The sequence below is a fragment of the Lynx canadensis genome, chromosome C2, assembly GCF_007474595.2.
Source record: "Lynx canadensis isolate LIC74 chromosome C2, mLynCan4.pri.v2, whole genome shotgun sequence".
Classification (NCBI taxonomy): domain Eukaryota; kingdom Metazoa; phylum Chordata; class Mammalia; order Carnivora; family Felidae; genus Lynx; species Lynx canadensis.
In genome coordinates this window covers 10,856,598-10,878,302 of record NC_044311.2, presented here as the reverse complement: position 1 = coordinate 10,878,302, position 21,705 = coordinate 10,856,598, and the positions used below count along the sequence as shown (strand labels likewise).

The following is a 21,705-nucleotide window of genomic DNA, read 5'->3' as shown; positions in this document are numbered from 1 at the left end:
GAAAACCAGCTACGTCAAAATTGGCTTTCGTTACTCTCCTAAACTGTATCTTCTCCCCGCCCCCATGATGTTTATTACCCATGTATTAAAAAGTGTTTATAGGGGCGCCTGGGTGGCTCAGTCGGTTAAGCGTCTGACTTCGGCTCAGGTCATGAGCTCACGGTTCGTGAGTTCAAGCCCCGCGTCAGGCTCTGTGCTGATGGCTCAGAGCCTGGAGCCTGTTTCAGACTCTGTGTCTCCCTCTCTCCCTGACCCTCCCCCGTTCATGCTGTCTCTCTCTGTCTCAAAAATAAATAAACGTTAAAAAAAAATAAAAAAAAGTGTTTATAATATATGCAGAAGTTACAAAGAATAACCAACCCTCCCCTCCACCCTAACCGCAATCCTGCATTTCGTGCTCGTCTTTTCCTCGTCTTCCTTTACAGTTTTACGATGCATGTATGTATCCCTACTGATACGTGTAATTTTGCCTGTTTCTATAATAATAGAAATGGAATCACATCGCTTACCTTCTCTTCTGACTTGCTTTATTCTCTCAACATTATGTTCACGGGTTTCACCTATTTAGTTTTTGTCTTAGTCTTTGTAACCGGTCTGTAGAAATAAATGAGGACTCACTATGTTCTGGCACAATGTGTGGTGCATATCGGGTCCTCAGTAAACACTGGGTGACAAGGCTTTGAAGGATGTACCCACGGAATAGCCGGCAGCTCATTACCATGCAGGTGTCATTGCGACATTAGAGAACAGGAGTTTCCAGATGAGGTATAAAACGTTCAGGCAAAGGCGAAAAATGGATCACTTGGTATGAATTTTTGCAATGCATGGATACTCCCCAAGTCCATAAATTCATTATTTGACAACCTCATCTCCTAACAGAAATGCAAGAAAAAACTAATAAAGCTTGAAAAGTCTATTTTTCATATCATCCCTGCCTAGATGTCTTTCCATTAGCTCAAATAATTGAGAGCAAACCGTCAGTGAAGGAATGGAGAAAATCTGTCTCACCCACTCCTTTAAGTATTCCCTTAAATAAACAGCGTAAGTAATAAACATAAATCTTTCATATGATGCAAAAATGAAAACAAAAATAATTGTTAATCCTCTGGGCATCAAACATAATGGGCCTAGTACTTTTCTAGGGATTAGAGCATTCGTTTCTTCAGCCAGTCTCACTGATTTTTAAGCTCTTTGGTTCTCATCTTTACTGCCTTTTGCAATCATCTTGAACTGGAAAGAATTCTGATGCTTGTGTCCCAACCCGGGAGATTCTGATGATTTGGGGTGGTGCCCGGGCACGGCGATTTTTCAAAGCTCCAGAGAGCCACTTGCGTAACCCAGCGTCTAGCATGGTGCCTGGGGGAAAGTGACACTCAGAATGAATCAAGAATGTTCTATTTGTTAGGAAGGAGTAGCCTCAGACCCACAAGCTCTCCAGGAATCCTGGGGCAAAGATAACGAGGAGGCACGTCCTGCCAAGCAAGTGGGGGAGTGCGATGCCGCAGGTGCCCAGGTCTCTCTCTCTCTTGACTACCCAAAAAGTGTCCATCCTGAAGCTCAGGTACAGTCCAGCTACGTCCAGAAGGCCCTAGAAAACACAAATTCACTACGCAGTTCAAGGGGTGCCAGGCTGTTTCCTGTCTCCACAAACGAGGCAGAGCCTCAAGAGGCAGGTGTGGGTACTTTGCGCTCTGGTCCAGGTCGGTCGACTCTAGAGTCACCCTGGGATCCTCTCGGTTCCAAGCTGCAGCCTAGCCGCTCTTCCCGCGTGGGGAGAAGAACGCGAGCCGGGGTGGGCACCACGCCGGGTCCGGAAGGGTTTCCTCTGCGGGGACGGGGCTGCAGCCCCTGGCGCTGCGAGACAGCAGCGGCGCAACCACCCACGTCTGCACGTGGCGCGGCGGCGGCCGCTGTCCGGGGGCACGCGGCTGCGGAGGGCGGCGGGGCGTGGACTACAAGTCCCGGCATGCCTCGGGCAGGGGCGGGTCGGCGCCGGAGCCGAGCCCGGAGGCCGGCCAGGCTCAGGCGTGCGCAGTGGTTCTCGGGAGTGGCTGGGCGGGCCCTCCCAGGCTGTCAGCTGTGGCCCGGGGCGCCCGGGCGGCGGTGGTCGCGGCCATTGGCGGAGAGGCGGGAGGGGCGGGGCCCTCGCGAGCCGCTGTGGGCAAAGCCGTGGGCGCGGAGGCAGGCGGGCGGCCGGCTGGGGAGGCACGGGCCGGGCTGCTGCGTTCCAGCCTGGCGATGGCAGCGGCTCCCCTGAAAGTGTGCATCGTGGGCTCGGGGAACTGGTGAGCGGCGGCGGGCCGGCGGCGCGGGCTCCGCCTCCAGGAAGCCCCTCTCCCGGGCGGGCTAGGGCCGCGCGTCCCCGCCGCAGCGTGGGCACCGGGCACCGCGCGCAGGGAGGCGGGGCGGGCGGCCTCGCGGCCGGGCTGGGCACCGCGCGCCCGGGGAGGCCGCGCCGAGGCACTGGCCCGGGAGGCCCTGGGCCCGCGTGCCCGCGGGGGGCAGCGCGGCGAGAGGGCACTGCGCGTCGGCGGGCACCTGTCTGCGCTCTCGTCACCGCGCGGCGGGCGCACGGAGGCCACCTGCTCGCCACGCCCGGGTGTCTTGCGCACCATTCTGAGAGCGTTCTCCATTCTCCTCGGCGGATCGCCGGGGTGGAGGAATTGGTGGAGACTCGAGCATTTTTACTGTAGTTTCGTTGTTGAGGAAACCAAGGCAGAGAGGGGGGGCTACAGGGCGCTTGCCACCCAGGTCGTGGGCGGGACCAGCGTTGCCCTTCCAAGTGCGGGTCTCGCCCACCGCTTCTGATGCGTCCTGTATCTTAGTAATGTTGTGCAGATAAGAAAATCCAAGTTCCAACAGGCCTGGCTCCCGGAGTAGTCCAGCGGCGTTGGGAATTCTCGGGAGGGATATTTGCGAAGCTTCACGTCTCCGTTAGGCTCTGTTTGACTTTTCACATTTATACCAGCACTTTGTGACAGGCGCTCTTCTAAGCACTTTGTAAATGTCAGCCCTTTTAGTTCCCTTTATCAAACTTTGCTTCTCTCGTATGTTGGGTGAGTGTAGAGGAAAGTGGGGCCAGGTGGGAGGGAGGAAGCGGAATGTAATACAGCCTCTGATATTTTCAGTTACTTTCCCATTGTTGTGCACTTTTTTTTTCCCCGTACATCCGAGGGACTGGTATAGAATAAATAGTACAGAGTTGTGCCCTTTCAGTCCTTGAAGTAAACCTTATCTGGTTCTCCACTTTTCCATCGGCAAGGCCAGTGGCCTCTCTCGGTGCCACCCGCCCCCCCCCCCCCGCCTGCCATCACCCATAGTAATGATTTATTTCATTATCTGTTTCCACCCCTCCCTATCCAGCTCTTGAGGACAGCATCTACCCTGGTGCCCGGCATATGCTAAATAAAAATTAAACGAATGTTTGAAAACTAATTTTTAAAAATGTAATTATATTGATTATGTAATATATTCACATTCAAAAACCAGAAGTTACCAAACACCCCACAAAAAAAAAACCCAGTGAAATATCTTACACTCAGACTTGTTTCCCAGGTTATCTCCTGGAGGAAAATCAGTATTATCAGTTGCTTCTGGCCTTTGTGAAGAGACCCTATCAGATGCAAGTGAATGCTTACATATAGCCCTTTCCTTCTCTGCCCTGCAAATACTAGGGTATTATGACTTTTTCTGTAAACTCCCTTTTTCGACCAACCACAGGGTTCTACGCAACATTTATTGGAGTTGGTACCTATCCACTGCAAAACTTCATTTGGACTTGCAGGTTGGCTTTGCCAGTTTAGATCCCAAGGTCACTTGAATGAGATTACAGCGGCCCTGTTGGCCATGGGACTGGAAAAGCACTGTTCGCACATGTTCTTTTGACACTGGTTTCCTCTTCTGTAAGAGGACGCAGAACCACGGATGACAGAGCCTTTTCCTAATTTGCAAGGTGCCGAAGTAGCACAGCTTTGCCATGCTGTGTTTGGGCCTGGAGCTGGAGGAGTGAAGCAAACCTCCTGCCCCCTCCAGTGGGATTTGGCTACCTTCCCACGACTTCACGCTGATGTACTTGACTGTTTTCTTGGCCCACTTCAGCCCAAGGAAATGGAGTAGAACTTGGCTGGTGACCTTAGAGCACAGCAATTGAGAAATGTGCCATCCTGATGGTTTAGGCCAGCTGCCCAGCTCCATTAATTATGGGATCAGACAGGAACATTGTTGCTTCCCTGCCACTGCCCTGGGTGCGGAGCCACTCCAGTCCTAGAGAGAGGATCGCGACCTCCCCGGAGAGATTCAGAAATTCAGGAACTGAAAACAGCTTGCGGAGGCTCCATAGGGCCTGTGGGGCATTCAGCTCTCTCTGGTCAGTAGGCATGTGTTTGCCCCATGTAGGTCCTGTGGCCTTTCCACAATTGCACATAATCCCTGCCTGAAAGGAATTTACCTTCAGGGCTGAGATAAGTTGGAAGATAAATTCAAAAGAAACGTAAAGTGGAATGAAATATCTGTCACGAGATTAGATGTTACATTTTATTTTTTTTTTTAATTTTTTTTTTCAACATTTATTTATTTTTGGGACAGAGAGAGACAGAGCATGAACGGGGGAGGGGCAGAGAGAGAGGGAGACACAGAATCGGAAACAGGCTCCAGGCTCTGAGCCATCAGCCCAGAGCCCGACTCGGGGCTCGAACTCACGGACCGCGAGATCGTGACCTGGCTGAAGTCGGACGCTTAACCGACTGCGCCACCCAGGCGCCCCTAGATGTTACATTTTAAATAGTGTTTCTTAAAATGTGGTCCAAAGACCACTTGCATCAGAATTATCACCGAGGCTACTACCTACCCTTGATGACTCATATTCCCTGCGGTGGGGACAGATTTTTTTTTTCCTTACAGGACTTTAGCCTTTTGCGAATTTTAAAATATTATCCAGAAGATGGACCTGCCCTTCCAGATTTGATCCTTACTTGCAGAATGTGAAGTGGCTTAAGCAGTGTTTAAACTTGGGACTTGGCAGTAGCTGAGAGAGCTTAAGTAAGTAAAGCTGTTGTCACATCTAAACCCATAGCTGTCATCCTCACATTCGAGTGCCTCCCCCACGTAAACGATCATTAATTGCAATACAGACAACGGAAGACTGAATCTAGCTGACTTGACCGGGAGCTTCAGCCAGGAATGACATGGGAGTCACATAAAGGGGTTGTATAACATGCCCCTGTCCTGTCCTTTGGCACCTCCTTTCCTGTAGACAGGTCAGAGACAGGAGGCCAGAGGCGGATGCAGGGCGGCGCTTCCTGACCTGCATGACTTTGCATGGCCCTGGTAACTCAGAAAAACAACAACAAAACAAAACAAAACAAACCCTAAAGCTTCGTAAGTTCCTCCAAAGATGAAACAAAGTTTCTTTACCAGGAGGTTGGGAAAATGACCCAGACACCGGGCAAGATTCAGTGCTAGAACTAAAACCTCAGGGCTGTATTTACACCCAAACCTCTGGGTGGTAGGGAGCCTATGTCCAAGTCCCAAACCTCCTTTGGAGGCAGTGTGGTACAATGAGTGGTCTAAGGAGGGGCTTGGGATTCCCACTCCTTGGGTTTCAGTCCTGGTCCCCTATTGGCAGCTGTAAGGCCTTGAGCAAACTGTGTCTTCAAGAATCCTTGGTTATGATATTGGTACCTGCTATCTAGGATTTTGGTCAGGATTAAATGGCATGACTCAGGAAGAGTGCAAAGAGACTGGCACTCAGTAGACGTCAGCTACCGTTATCACTGTGTTTATTGGATCAACCTTGACCGGTACCGTCATTAGGTCACCAGATGATCCAGTTGGACTGTGACCAAAAAGCAGAGGCAGAGAAGGGAGAGAAGGTAAAAGACAACGAACGTAACTGATACGCAGCAGGAGGAATTTGATGAGTTATCTCTTGCCCTTGTTTTCACCATCACCCCACAGCTTGACTGAAGGTCAGGGAGAGCTTTGGCCTACTTTGGACTGAAGACTGAAGCTGAATGTGTGTGACTCTATCTTTTTTTGGTCTGCTGGAACCATCTGGAATGTAGCTCTGTGGCCCTTAGCCCCCTTCTGTCACTGTTTGGTCTGTGTTACTCAGTTTCTGTGCTGAGTTTTGCTACATGCCCACTCAGAGGCCATCTGAGTGGCTGTAAATTAGCTCCTCTGGGGTCAGAAATAAGCCCTTCCCTGTCCCCAGGTGGCACTGATGTACCTCTCTGCTTTGGAAGCTGGAGGAACAGTTTAGTGACAGGCTGGGTGGGAGTTGAACTGAGAAAAGATCCGGAGTTCCTCTGTGAACCAGAGTAAGAAGTTTGTACAGCTAAAAAAAGAGAAAGCCCTGATACTTAATCTCCCATTTCCATCACCTCTTAACTGAACCCTGTTCAGTACAGAAGGTCCCCAACGTATGATGGTTTGACTTGCACTTTTTCAACTTTATGCTTTGTAAGTATTCAGTAGAGGGGCGCCTGGGTGGCTCCGTCGGTTAGGTATCAGACTTCGGCTCAGGTCATGATCTCGCGGCTCGTGGGTTCTAGCCCCACGTCAGGCCCTGTGCTCACAGCTCGGAGCCTGGAGCCTGCTTCGACATCTGTGTCTCCGTCTGTCTCTGCCCCTTCCCTGCTCATGCTCCGTCTCTCTCTCCCTCCCTCTCAGAAATAAACATTAAAACAAAATATTTATGATATTCAGTAGATACCACCCTTTGAATTGTGGATTTGGCTCTTCTCCAGGGCTGGTGCCATGCAGTGGATCCCCTGGCATGGTGCCAGGCAGCGGCTACAGCCCCCGGCCAGCCACCGGTCACGAGGGTGAACAAGCGGTACGTGGACAGCCCTTCTGTATCCACATGGCCGTTCCGTTTGTCACGTTCAGTGCGGGGTTCAGCCATTTACTTGAGCTAGTCAGCGCTTCTTTGTGAAACAGGCTTTGTGTTCGGTATTTTTGCCCAACCGTATGCTAATGGAAGTGCCGGGGGCTTGTTGAAGCTATGGTGTTCGAGAGGTTAGGGATACCAGGTATTTTAGGATGTGTTAAACTTACAGTGGATCTATTGGGACATAACCCCATCATCAGCTGAAGAAGATCGGTATAAAAAATCATGGCTGCTTGTTAGGGCTGTGTTAGAAGCCCTCAGTTCTCTCTGACCTTTCACCTCTTCCAGCCTTATCCTATTCCGCTTCCTTCCCTCCCTGGGAGGTCATTTTCTGTATGTCAGGTGTGTGCATTTCTTCATTTAAGCCTCCTAACAAGTCTGTGCGGTACTATATTACCCCTATTTTAGGTGACAAAATGGAGGTCAAGAGAAGACCGTTTGAGGTCAGTGGTTCATAAGGTGGAGTCGAAGCTTCGATGCTTAATGGCTGTGTTTCCATAAATTCTTGTCCTTTTCAGAGAGAAGCATTCGTGTACCTGAGGACAGACCTCACTGTCGTAGAAATATTGACTATCTCCTATCTGACCCTCCCAACAAAAGTTAATATAACAGTATTCCAATCAAGAGAAATCAAATTGGGGGTGCCTGGGTGTTTCAGTCGGTTGAGCGTCTGACCCTTGAATTCAGCTCAGGTCATGATCTCACGGTTGTGAGCTCAAGCTCCACACTGGGTGTGAGGCCTACTTAAAAAACAGGGGAAAAAAAGAAAAATCAAATTGAGGGGCACCTGGCTGGCTTAGCTGGTAGAACACGGAACTCTTGATCTCGGCGTTGTGGGTTTGAGCTCCACGCTGGGTGGAGAGATTACTTAAAAATAAAATCTTCAAAAAAGAAAGAAAGAAAGAATGAACAGATTGAAAGGACGCCTTGAAAATCATTGTTTCCCTCCAGAGCAGGCACTCCCCCTCTTGTACACATGGCAGATGATCATAGTTTACTATTTTTAAGGCAACTCATCTTCCTAAAATTAATCTAGCAAATTGTTAGAAAAACCTTACATCTGAGTGAAAAATCTGTCACTTCCAACTTTCACTCCTTAATCTCTGAGCATTGCCTTGGTGAACCCACTCTCTTTTCTTAAATTTCGGTTGCCATCATTGTCTTTTGGGGCTCAGTCCTTTCCACATTTGGGAGCTGGGAACTCAATCCATTTTTTTTTTAATTTTTTTAAACATTTATTTATTTTTTGAGAGACATTCATGATTCTTGGGATCAACAATCCGAACTAAGCTGGGAACTTCTTCTGCTGGTCTAGCCTGGTCTCACTCATAAGACTGCAGTCCAGTGATGGGTTGCCTGGGATTCTTGGTCCTAGGTGACGTCCTTGGCGTGTCTGGCAGGGAGTAGGCTCCTGCCAGCTGACAGGAGTGACTGGGCTGTGTGTCTCTCATTCGTCAGCAGGCTAGTTCGGACTTCTCTATTTGGTGGTTAGATTCCGCCAGCAGCGAGAGGGAGTTCCTATAATTATGGTACCTCGTGTAAGTGGGACCATACAGTATTTGTCTTTCTTGTAGCTGGCTTACTTCACTTAGCATAATGTCCTCAAGGCTCATTCCTGGTGTAGCGTGTCAAAATGTGTTTCCCTTTTAAGGCTGAAAAATATTTCACTGTGTTTATGTAGGACATTTTGTTTATTCATTCATCCATTAGTGGACACTTGGGTTTCTTCCACCCTCAGCAGATAGTACAGAATCCTGTAAATACTGTGTTCTTTCCTCTACGTATGTACCAATGACAAAGTTTAATGTATAAATTAGGCACAGTAAGAGATTAACGATAATAACGAATAAAATAGAACAATTAAAACAAGAGACTGTAATAAAAGTTACGTGAATGTGGTTCATCACTCTCAAAATACCTAAGTGTCCTGTCGTCGCCTTTCTTGTGGTGACGAGAGATGGCCGGCTATCTGCCCACACCAGGGACCTGGCACCAGGGGGTGGGGGTGGGGGGTAAATGAAACCACAGAATGGAAAGGGCAGATGAGGGGGACCACTGTAATGGGTCTGAATATGGGTGTGCAAACATCTGAGGGCCTGCTTTCAGTTCTCTTGGGTACACACCGTGAGGTGGAATTGTTGGATAATACAGTAATTCTATTTTTGGTTTTTTGGCCAACCACTGTGTTGCTTTCCATAACAATTGCCCTGTTTTACATTCCCACCAGCAGTGCACAAGGGTTCCAATTTCCACACACGTTCACTAACATTCGTTATTTTCTGGGTTTGTTTGGGTTTTTTTTTCCCCTGTAGTAACCATCTTAATGGGTGCGAGGTGGTATGTATTTTGTTAATTGCCCGTCATGTGGAGTGTACAATTTTGCATTCTTTTTTTTTTTTTTTTTGGTTAAATGTAACATTCTACCTTAAGCTTTTTCTTCAGCCCTTTTGAATTTTGATAGATGGAAAGGCTTTTTTCATGTTTCCCCCCTCCTTTTCTTTGTGAAGTTGTTCACATTGATCTTTTTTCCTCTGTGGTTTCTTCCTTTGATTTTAAGCTTAGAAAGCTTCCCTATCCAGAGATCAAATGAACATTCACCAAGTTGAATCAGTTTTTAAAATACTTCATTTTTCACATTTGCATCTAATACTCTGGCATTTGATTGTACTTTAAAAAGCCCTTGAACGCAAAGAATTACACAAAATGTTAACAGTAGTTCTCCCTGGGTGGTGAGATTATTCATAATTGTCTTTTCATCTTTCATGTATTGCTTTTATGAGTATAAAAGCAGATGTTATTTAAAACAAAATTGACCACCCTTTTCTGTTGGTTCCATAGTTAGGATCAGCTCTAGAAGAGACTGGGGCATGGAATGTGGAAAATCTGGCTGAACCCTTGTTAATTCTTCTCGTTGGGCCTCAGTTTCCTTAGTAACAAGAAGGAGGGACTGGAGGGTCCTTTCTGGCCAAGAAGGATTTTGCACTCTGTGAAGAATTCTGTCAAGTTTGCTCCTAACTTGATAGGTGGCCATTCCCTGGCTGATGGAGCACATCCCCAGCCTGCTGAAAATACTCAGCCCTTTAGAGAAGAAGGGGCCAGAAGGCAAGAGAGTGAATGCCAAGGGGTCAGGTGGGCATGCCAAGCTGGAGGTTAGGACCTCCAGCAGGTGGGTGTCTTATCCAGCTGGGACCCAGGGAGGGAGAGCAGAGTGTTGAAGACATGGCCTGGAGTGTGACTCTTGGTCTACCTGGGTGGTCTCTGGGCTTCGGTTTCTTCATGTAAAAAATGGGGATAATAACAGATGGATATTGTAATATATGTAATACATATACTACGTAATAATCATTATATATGATGATAATATCAATTCCTCAAAGGGTTGCTGAGGAATGAAACATAATATGGGTAAGATGTTTAAAGTAGTGCTTTGGTGGTAATCTTATTGCAGTATATAAATGTATCAAATCAACAAGTTGTACATCTTAAACTTACACAATGTTATATGTCAATGCTATTTCAATAAAAACGGCAACAAAAACCAGTGCCTGACATCTGGTAGGCCTACCCCTTTCTGGGCTGGCCCCCACCCCTGCCCTCTGCACCTTCTCCTCCCTCCCCTGCAATGCCATCCTCTCCCTCCCTTTCTCCCCCACTGGCTCCTCCCCTGTCTCTCCCTTTCCTTCCTTGACCTCTCCCCTTCCCCCTCTCCCGCTCTTTCCTCCTCCCCCCTCCTCCTCCTGTGCCTACTAGTGTTGGTTCCAGGTAAAAGCCGAAGATAATCTCTGGGCCCCACCTGTTCCCGCACCTTTGCTCCAGGGCCTGGAAGGCTCCGCACCTCCGCAAGGTGAAGCCCTCTCCCCACCGTGCTTCCTCCCAGCTCTCCCTGACCTCTCTGATGTGTCACCGCGTCATCTGCTTAGCCACTTTGGTCACCATGGCACAGTTACTCTTCTTCGTGCGCGTGCCACAGCGACGCCGGTTTCCATTCACCACTCTCCAAACTCCATGAGGGTGCGGACTCGCCTAGCAGTGTCTACACTTGTTAGGTGTGCACCGTGCATTTTCAACAAAGGATGGCTCTGCACCAAGGCAGATATAAAGTGGCGGAAGGCGCGGGCTTTGGAGACAGATCTGGATCAGAACTGCTGGCTCTAGATGGGCAGCATAACCTTTGGGTAACTTACCGTCTGATCCTCAGCTTATTCACCTGTAAAGTTAAAGGGGATAATGAGGACCTCTCTTGGGGCTGCAGTAAAGATTAAAGGGAGATCTTAAGTCCCAGTAGGTAGCTGGCACTGGAACATCCCTCCTCATGCGTGTCCCTTCTGAACTCATTTGCATAGCATTGTAGAAGTTGCAAATCAGTCTCCGTGATTTCTTTCTTTCTTTCTTTCTTTCTCTCTCTCTCTCTCTCTCTCTCTCTCTCTCTTTCTTTCTTTCTTTCCTTCTTTCTCTTTCTTTCTCTTCTTTCTTTCTTTCTCTCTCTCTTTCTTTCTTTCCTTCTTTCTCTTTCTTTCTTTCTTTCTCTTTCTTTTCTTTCCTTTCTTTCCTTCTTTCTGTTTATTTATTTTTGAGAGTGGGGGAGGGACAGAGAGAGGAGACACAGAATCCGAAGCAGGCTCCAGGCTGTCAGCATAGAGCCCGATGTGGGGCTCAAATTCCGTGAACCACGAGATCATGAGTTGAGCTGAAGTCGGTGGCTTAACTGACTGAGCCACCCAGGCACCCCTAGTCCGCACAGTTTCTCGGGAAATGTGATTTTATACATCTAGGTAAGGACTCAGGACTGGCCGCAAGCAGACCTGAGTCCCTCTTCCAGTTCTGCCAGTACCTGGTTGCATGATAGAAGGTCAGAGTGACTCCGACCCTCCCTGTCTTAATCTTCAAGGTCAAAAGTTTGGACAGGATTAAACTTCTATCTTGCAGGCTCCACCCTTATGGCTTTGGCTCTGTTTCACCCCTGCGTTATTTGCTTATTACACTTTGCTTAAAAGTTGACTTTAAAGGAAAACCTTCTATCACTACTGTAAATATCACATGTAGGAGGTGGCAACAACCAGTAGAACGAAAACAGAACAGTGTTACAGATTTCTTGCCAAATACTACTTGCCCCCTGCCAAGGCTCAGAGTCTGAGGCACTTGGCGACTTTGTGAAGAAGGGAAACTAGCACATGCTAGAGAGGTGGGGACAACACAGCAGCACTTAAATGAGACATTCTACACTCTCTCAGAGGGCCATAGGAGTTGAAAGGGCACAAGTGAGTCAGTGTCCTTTGGTGGCGTGTGTGGGAGTAGCACTCAGCCAACCGGGGGTACACCTGTTCCTCACCTGGGAAAACACTGGACGCAGTCATAGACCCGGAAAGGACCTGAAAGGTTGCTGTCCCACCTGTCGTTTTGGAGATGAATGAGCCGGGCCAGGTGTGAAAATGGCTGCCTGCGCCCTTGACCCCTGCAGTGGGAGATCCGTGCCTGGCTATGCTTGTGCAGTGGCACAACACATGGGGAGCTCCGCCAGTGTGGCCGGGGAAGCCCCGCTCCAGCCACAAGCAAGCCACGTACGAACTGCCTTCGTGGACTATAGCCAGTACTCTTAGTTTAAGCTCAGTTCTAGTATCTGTGAGTGTTTTTGGACCGGCTCTCTGCAGGCCAGCCCCCTTTTTGTTTGTTGTTTTTTGTTTTTTTGTGTGGTTTGTTGTGTGTTTTTTTTAGAACAGGGTACATCACTTGCAGTAGCCTCCAGTCCCTTCCAAAGACTCAGGTTCCTCCAGAGCACTTCGTTTGCTCTATTTGATCCTGTTCCTTCATGTTGGTGAGAAGTAGGGGGCGCCTGGGTGGCTCAGTCGGTTAAGCCTGTGACTCGACTTCTGCTCAGGTCATGATCTCACGATTCGTGGGTTCAAGCCCTGCGTCAGGCTCTGTGCTGACGGTGCAGAGCCTGCTTGGGCTTCTGTCTCTGCCCCTCCCCTGCTCATTCTCTCTCTCTCACTCTCTCTCTCTCTCTTCTGAAACAAATAAACATTAAAAAAAAAAGTAATAATACCTATGGAATGAACACAGCTAGTATCCTTTCAGAGTCACAAAGGAGTTTGGGGTGTAGATTATACATACTTCCTTTTTTAAAAAAACAGCTTTTTTGGGGCGCCTGGGTGGCGCAGTCGGTTAAGCGTCCGACTTCAGCCAGGTCACGATCTCGCGGTCCGTGAGTTCGAGCCCCGAGTCGGGCTCTGGGCTGATGGCTCAGAGCCTGGAGCCTGTTTCCGATTCTGTGTCTCCCTCTCTCTCTGCCCCTCCCCCGTTCATGCTCTGTCTCTCTCTGTCCCAAAAATAAATAAACGTTGAAAAAAAAAATTTTTTTTTTTAAAATAAAAAAAAAAAAAAACAGCTTTTTTGAAGTGTAATTGATACATAAAGATCACTGGACATACTGTGTGCAGTTTGATGGGTTTGGAGATACGGACATACCTGTGAAACCACCACAAATCAAGGTGATAAGTATCTTGGATAAAAATGAAAATTACAAAATAGAAAATAAAAACAAATGATAAACATTTACTTCCTAAAATAAAAAGCTTCTGACTGCCCCCTTTCCACATTTTTGGTGGTGAGAACACTCAGTATGATGTCAGCTGAGGGTTTGTCATATATGGCTTTTGTTATGTCAAGGCGGATTATACTTTTGGTGGTTTTGTAAACAATACTGAAGAGAGGTGGACAGCAGGGGCACCTGGGTGGCTCAGTCGGTTAAGCTTCTGACTTAAGCTCAGGTCATGATCTCATGGTTCATGAGTTTGAGCCCCATGTCAGGTTCTGTGCTGACAGCTCAGCCTGGAGCCTGCTTCGGATTCTGTCTGTCTGTCTCTCTCTCTGCCCCTGCCCTGCTTGCACTCTGTCTCTCAAAAATGAATAAATGTTAGAAAAAGAAAAGAAAGCTGGATAGCAAACAAAATATTTGGTTCAATGTGGAGATTTTACCAGATTATAAAAGAGCTTAAAACAATAAAATACCGTGTTTTAAGTACTGATCTTAAAAACAAAAGCAGATTATTGTGTAAGTTAATCAGAAAGAACAAGACGAGGCCTTACAGACACCAGAATGTTTCTGTTCTTCTCCTTGCTACATTTGTCCTTGAATTAAACTCCATGCTTCTTCCCACGATCCCGATCACCTTCCCTTTCCTAAGATAAGTGGATAAACCAACCTAGTTGTTCTCAACTTTGGCTGTAAATTAGATTACCTGGGAGCTTTAGAAATCCGGAGTCCCGGGCCACACCCCAGACCAATGAAACCTGTACTTCCGGAGTCAGATCAGGCCTCAGTAGTTTTTAAAGTGCCACAGGGACTGACGGGGCCGCCAGCCTGGAGAACTACTGCTCTGCACCACAGGCCCCGGACTTTGGTGCTGCCCTCCCTCACAAAAGAAATCAAAGCCCTGTACCTTTACCTGTGAAATTCTTACTCGAAGCCAGCAGGACAGTTTGTTAGCTAAATACCTATTAATCCGATTCTCCTGACGCTTTGTAGAAGAGAGGCCAAGATGCTGCCCACGATCACTGTCACCCTAATGCTAATCTGGGAAACAGCTGCTCATGAACTCCCGTGGCGGTCACAGCTCAGGCTCACAGAGGCGTTCCTGGGCATTGAGTAACTCCCACAAGGTCACAGAGAGCAAGTGTGATTCTGGGCAAGTGAGCAAACTGACACGGGGCATTGGGCACTAGGAATCCAAATGCAGTAAATCCGGCAGGAAAATAAGCCAGAACCACTGGATCCCTCCGTGTGATCTCACTGGGATACATTTGCTCCTGTCTTTACAAACTCCTCTTGGGGAAACCAAGCATCTGCAGCCAAAGGCAAACCTGTAGCATCTGCTGAAATGAGTTAGTTCCGCAAATTCAAATGACTGTTGCAACTGTTAAGCACTAAGCCCATCAGACCATGTCTGTACATCCTTTGGGGTTCGTGGGTGCTGAAAATGACATGACAAAAATAAGTAGGGAAACTCCAGTTACGTTACACGCGAGGTCATCCAGGGATCTTGTTCTGCCTCCTCCCTGGTCTCACCAATAACTTCATCCAATCACCCGTGCACTCATTCATCCCCGTTATCACATATTTACTGGGCGCCTACTGTGTATAACACATTGGGCTAGATGCCAGTGATTCAGTAGAGAAAAGGTGATGTGTTCTCTGCTCTCAAAAGCTTACCACCCACTCAGAGACGTGAACGAGGTAGAAGGACTTGCTTCCCGCACCAGGAAAGTGACTTTCTCCATTCACAGTCATCCCGGCTGAATCAGCCGCCCGTGGCCCACTGTGCACTCAGCGTCGTGAGATGGGCACAGAGATGCCTGGGCTGACCAGGAACAGAGCTGCTGCGGTGGCCACCAGCCCCAGACCCGTGTCCCTTGTCCAGATGACCCGTGTCAACTAGTTGGAGTGCCTTCTCTTCCCCTGTGGCAAAGCCTGTGGGATGCCAATTAGTTACCAGAATGTGCTTGGGGAACAGAGATGCAGGATAAACCGGGAGTTTGTTGGGCGAGAGGCCGGCTGGGTGGACGTCTGCTGGGGGGACCAAATACCCAGGCATCTGAGCCTCGCGCCCTTGCCCTGCTCCTTTTCTGGAAGTCACTCAGGTCCTTGGATTTCCATTACGACTGTAACTTAGGCTTTTGCACTTCACCAGTACGGTAGCTACATTTTAATCTCATGATGGATGTGAAACAGAGCCTGGTTGCCTCGGAGGCTTGGAGTACACTCCAGGTTTTATTTTTATGTCGTCTTCTAGGTGGGTTTCTCTTCTGCCTGTGATACTGTCTTCCAAGATAGGTTGATGCTTACTAGTTTCAAGGGGTGCTGTTTTTGACCTTGTACCAAATGCTGGGGGCTTTTCTGATCACGGGGGGTGGAGAGGGTGTTCCTTCCAGGTGAAAACAACTACGCTTCCAATGGCTTGTGGCTGATAGGACATCACCTGTTAAGTTATAAACCCAGTGCTTGAATCAGAGTCAGAACAGGATTCTTCTCAATTATAATTGAATGCTTTTTCTCTTCTGCCCAAGTGAGTTTAATTTCTTTCTTCTTCACTGTTTCTTTTGTAGGGGTTCAGCTGTTGCAAAAATAATTGGTAATAATGTCAAGAAACTTAAGAAGTTTGCCTCCACAGTCAAGATGTGGGTCTTTGAAGAAACCGTTAATGGGAGAAAACTGACAGACATTATAAATAATGACCATGAAAATGTGAAATATCTCCCGGGACACAAGCTGCCAGAAAATGTGGTAAGACTTTGGGATAGATAGTACTTTGGGTCAATTCTGAAAGATACGCTTGGCTGAGTTCGCACTCGGGGCTTGGGGGAGTGGGAAAACTATTTCCTCCCTTCCTCCTTTGTTCCTTTCTACCACCAGCTTCTTGGCTTGGTCAGTTTTGGTTTGCCTGACTCTGAAGATGGGCTTTCTATTCGTTTGCTAAGGCTGCCGTAAGAAAGTACAATAGGAAAGGTGGCTTAAACAACAGAAATTTATTTCCTCACAGTTCTGGAGGGTTCAAGTCCAAGATGAGGGTGTCGCCAGGCTGGTTTCTTTTGAGGCTCTCTTTGACTTGGAGATGGCCGCCTTCTTCCTGCACCTTCACATGGCCTTCCTTCTGTGTGTCTGTGTCCTAACCTCCCCTTCTTACGAGGACACCAGTCATGTTGTATTAGGGCCCACTCTAGTGAACTCATCTTAATGTAATCACCTCTGCAATGACTCTTGTCTTTAAATATAGTCATATTCCGAGCTACTAAGGTTAGTAATTCAACATACGACTTTTGGGGGAAGGGGACACAGTTCAGCCCATCGCAGGCTACTCTCTTGGCATTCAAAGTGTCGGTCCCATCAAAGATGGAGCTAACAACCTTTGCCTTCTGCCACTTGTGATGCCCCTGTCCTGATATTCCCTTTCTAAGCACATAGACTTGAGTCTACTTGTGAGGACAGCTAATGCAATGGTCTGTAATTAAAATTAGGGTCAAGGCCTAAATTACAGAAGGAGATTGGAGAAAATAGAAAATTGTAAGACTGACAGTTTAAAATTCAGGCTTATTAGGCTGAGAGGGAAAAATACAGGTTAATTGCCTGGCCTCATTCCAGGGACTTGGAGGAAATGGGGGGAGGAAGAAATGAGCAAGAGGAACAAAAAGGGTGCACTGTGCTGCTAGCCTGAGATGCGTGGAATCCGTGAACTTCTGTTGCCAGATTCGCCCCTTGGTGGTTTTCTGCAGTAGTCTGAAAATCAGACCATTGTGACTGCCCGATTCCTATCTGCCTGATTCTCCGGTTAACCTGAAAAACTCTACTTTGTTAGTGAAATACTCATCCCTGTGTATACTTATCAACATTTATGCGCATGTACAGCTCTTGCAAAGCACAGTGACAGTTGTCAGAGACAGGAAGGGGGAGAAGATGACCGACCAACCACCAACCGCAGCTTTCCTCAAGGAGCCCAGCAGGGGGACAGATTTGTAAACTGATACATGCCAGGAAGTTTGGAGATGCAAAGACCTTGCTCACTAAAGATTGTTGTTTGGCCTGTTTTTTTTTTTTTTTTTCCAAATGTTTATTTATTTTGAGAGAGAATGCAGGAGCTCAAGCATGAGTTGGGGAGGGGCAGAGAAGGGGGGGGGAGAGAGAGAGAGAGAGAGAGAGAGCGCACGCGCCAACCAGGCTCTGGGCTATTAGCGCAGAGCCCGAAGTGGGGCTCCATCTCACGAACCGTGAGATCATGACCTGAGCCGAAATCAAGACTCAGATGCTTAACCGACCGAGCCACCCAGGCGCCCTTGATGTTTGGCTTTTAGTTACAGGGTACACTGCTATTAAGCAATGTGTTAAGTTGTTTATATATCCTGTCTCATTTAATGCTCTCAGTAACCCTCTTAGGTTGATACTATCAGTTTTCCTATTAGAACGATGATGTTGATTTTATGGCGGAAGAGACTGAGGCTCAGAGAAGTTAATGAACCTGCCCAGGGTCACATGGCTGGAGGCTAGGGTTTGATTCCTGGTGGACGCATCCTGTTGAATCCATTGTCTTTTGGACCATGAGAACTTTCTGCTCCGTATCACTACGCTGGGGCCGGGCAGTGATTGGTGTTGTTGGCAGGGAGAGAAAGGATCCCTACGGTTCTGAGCTCAGAAGTTAAGTTGTCCAAATATCCGAGGGGAAGAACAAAGGGAGCCTCTGTTCCCACTGCCGTGAAAGGCCTCTGAGGTCATCTCTGACCCATGCTTGGAGGAGGAAATTCCCGAGTTTCATTTCTCATTCTTGTCAGACCGATGGTTCCTTCCCTTCTGTAAACTACATGCTTTATTAGTACGTTCCGTCCACTGTGCTTTGTGCCAGGCCCTTATGTACCTGTTCACTCCCGAGTGCATGAACCTGACTTTCTAGTTTTCTGTTGTTCCGCAGTTCCTGGTGCAGTGCTCAAGGAGTGCTGGGGAGGGGAACCTGCCAAGTAGGTCTGTGAAGCTGAAGCCCTTACCTGGGAGCATGGGAGCCAGGAGGGAGGAGGAGGGGAAAGAAGTAACCTAGAGGAGTCAACAGCACATGGACAGAGGGAGGAAAGGAAGTACCAGCTGCTCCCAGGACTCTGTTGATATCTGAAGCCCTGTAAGTTCGTGAAAGTGAATGTGTCCGTTCTCTGGTACGGACATTGGCATGGTTTCCAGCGCTTTGCTGTCGTGGCCCGCGTTCGTAGGGGTGGCGTCGCAGGGTCACTGGGAACACACAACTATAATTTCACCACATCACACCACTGGTTTCCAAAGTAGTTGTACCAGTCTGGACTCCCCCCAGCATGTTTGAGGATTCACATTTTAAAAGAATGTTTGTTTATTTATTTTGAGAGAGAGAGAGCGCGTGTGTGAGTGCAAGCGGGGGAGGGGCAGAGAGAGAGGGAGACACAGAATCCGAAGCAGCCTCCAGGCTCTGAGCTGTCAGCACAGAGCCCGACGCGGGGCTCCAACCCATAAATTGTGAGATGATGACCTGAGCTGAAGTCAGATGTTTAACCTCCTGAGCCACCCGGGTGCCCCTCATACATCTGCAGTTTTGACAAGTTCCCAGGTGGTGGTGATCTGTTTCTTCAGGAACCACCCTTTGGGCACCACCAGTCTACATAAGAAGTTCATATTTACTGGTGCAGTATTGGGGAATCCAGGCGGTTAACAGCTGTGTTTCTCTAGAAGCAACCTTACTTACCAGCAGTGGCATATTTATGTAACACTCTTCAGATAAGGTTGTCTGTATCTGAGGATCATTTTTCTGAATGTAGAGCCAAGGACGTAAATTTCACTTACGATCTTGGCCAAAATGCAGATTAGAAGAACAGGAGGGAACCATAATATTTTTGAACCTCTGCTATGTGCCAGCTACGACTTCGCTATGTGTGTTACTCACATGCTGTTGTGTTTAACCTAAATACTCGCTCTCTCAAGAACGTAGGTGGGTTCCCTGTGGGTGTCCAGTTAGCTGACCAGAGATCAAGCTAGGCCAGGGCCATATACTTACAGTGATAACTAATCCGGGGGGATACAAGAGAACCTTTAGGCTTCTCCACATACATTTTACCAGCTCGGTCTTAAATGATTATACATATATATATATGAGATATGAGATATATATGTGTGTGTGTGTGTGTGTGTGTGTGTGTGTATAAAAGCTTGGACCAAGAGCCCTGATCCCTGAAAGTCTGAACATTAAGTGGACCAACCATGATGCCTTGGTTCTGATTTGATTATTTTTCCTCCTTACCTAGGTAAGGCAAGCCCTTTTGTTCTGAGTTGTCTTTCTGAATGTATTTCAGGATCTTTAATGGTAGACACCCTCAGAAAGATTTTGACAGAAAGCCTGTGAACTAGGTCAGCATTTCTAAAAGTGTCTTGATTTTGTTGAGAGTAAAAGATAGGCAAAGTCTTAGCTAAAGGTTTTATTCTGCAAGAAGGTATTCCAGTTACCGGGCTAGTTGAGGAGAGCTCTTTTTTTTTTTTTTTTTCCAATATATGAAATTTATTGTCAAATTGGTTTCCATACAACACCCAGTGCTCATCCCAAAGAGGAGAGCTCTTTTGATACTGTGCAAGAGGAATAGTGTTCTGTGAATGGACCATGTGAACCATACAAATATAACTCGTATTACACATTGCTTCTGTGGGCTAAACCCTCAGCACTCCACCGAGGAGAGTGAAGGAATGTCTGTACGTGCTAAGTGAGCCCCCAGTCCCATTGCTCTAGAGACCCATCGCATTCCCAGCCAACTACAAGTTGTTTGATTTATTCGAGAAGGAAATGTAAGAGACAGAAAGAAATCCAGACCAGCTGGCAGCTTCCTTGCATGTCTTTTAACAAGAGACACAGGGATGGGTGGAGTCCTTAAAAGGTAAGAATTTGGAGCATCTGGGTGGCTCAGTCGGTTGAGCATCCGACTCTTGATTTTGGGTCAGGTCGCGATCCCAGGATTGTGGGATCAAGCCCTGCATCGGGCTCTGCGCTGAGTGTGGAGCCTGCTTAAGATTCTCTCTTTCTTGAGCCTAAATGTCCATCAACTGATGAACGGATAAAGAAATTGTGGTTTATATACACAATGGAGTACCACGTGGCAATGAGAAAGAATGAAATATGGCCCTTTGTAGCAATGTGGATGGAACTGGAGAGTGTGATGCTAAGTGAAATAAGCCATACAGAGAAAGACAGATACCATATGGTTTCACTCTTATGTGGATCCTGAGAAACTTAACAGGAACCAATGGGGGAGGGGAAGGAAAAAAAAAAGAGAGGTTAGAGTGGGAGAGAGCCAAAGCATAAGAGACTCTTAAAAACTGAGAACAAACTGAGGGTTGATGGGGGGTGGGAGGGAGGGGAGGGTGGGTGATGGGTATTGAGGAGGGCACCTTTTGGGATGAGCACTGGGTGTTGTATGGAAACCAATTTGACAATAAACTTCATATATTGAAAAAATTAATTAATTAATTAATTAATTAAAAAAAAAAAAGATTCTCTCTTTCTTGGGGCACCTGGGTGGCTCAGTCAGTTGAGCGTCCGACGTCAGCTCAGGTCATGATCTCACAGCTTGTGAGTTTGAGCCCTGTGTGGGGCTGTGCTGACAGCTGGGAGCCTGGAGCCTGCTTTGGATTCTGTGTCTCCCTCTCTCTCTGCCCCTACCCTTCTCATGCTCCATCTGTCTCTCTCTCTCTCTAAGATAAATAAACGTTAAAAAAAAAAAAGATTCTCTCTCTCTCTCTCTCTCTCTCTCTCTCTCTCTCTCCCTCTGCCCTTCTCTCCTACTCTCTCTCTCTCTAAAATTAAAAAAGAAGTAAGGTAAGAATTTGTGGGGAGCAGGTAGATTTTTCTTTTTTTTTTTTTAAAGCAGGTAGATTTTTTGATAAACAATCTCTTTCATATCATTTTGAAGTGCTGTCATTTATATTACTTAATTTGAAAGGTCTCTGTGAAGTATCTGGGTAGGAAAAGTGATTTTTATACCCCTTCGTATATGGGGTGATTAAGGTCAGTGAAGATACGTCACTTGTCCAAGGTCACACAGCTGATCATTTGCAGATATGGGACTCAAATGTACATCTTTTCCATATTTTCTCTTTGGTTCTGGTGTCTTTTCCATTTCACCATGTTGGAAAATGCCCTGAAAAGGCAGACACGGAGGTGTGTGCACATGTATGCATGCGCATGTGTGTGTGCGTGTGTGCGTATGTTGAGGATGGATGGGGAAGAGGAGGATCAATAGATCTAGAGAAGAAAAAAGATTTTAACTAAAAT

The 21,705-nt window shown here is 47.4% G+C and overlaps 1 protein-coding gene across 1 annotated transcript in view; it reads left to right on the top strand.

Annotated features, from left to right (window-relative positions):
• Window positions 1-2,066: 2,066 nt before the first annotated feature.
• The window catches only part of GPD1L (glycerol-3-phosphate dehydrogenase 1 like), a 57,720-nt gene continuing 38,081 nt past the window's right edge, over window positions 2,067-21,705 (top strand). Inside the window, exons 1-2 of the mRNA XM_030329252.1 lie at window positions 2,067-2,285; window positions 15,992-16,169. Coding sequence (XP_030185112.1) covers window positions 2,239-2,285; window positions 15,992-16,169 — 225 coding nt within the window. The 5' untranslated portion in view covers window positions 2,067-2,238. The remainder of the gene's footprint in view (window positions 2,286-15,991; window positions 16,170-21,705) is intronic.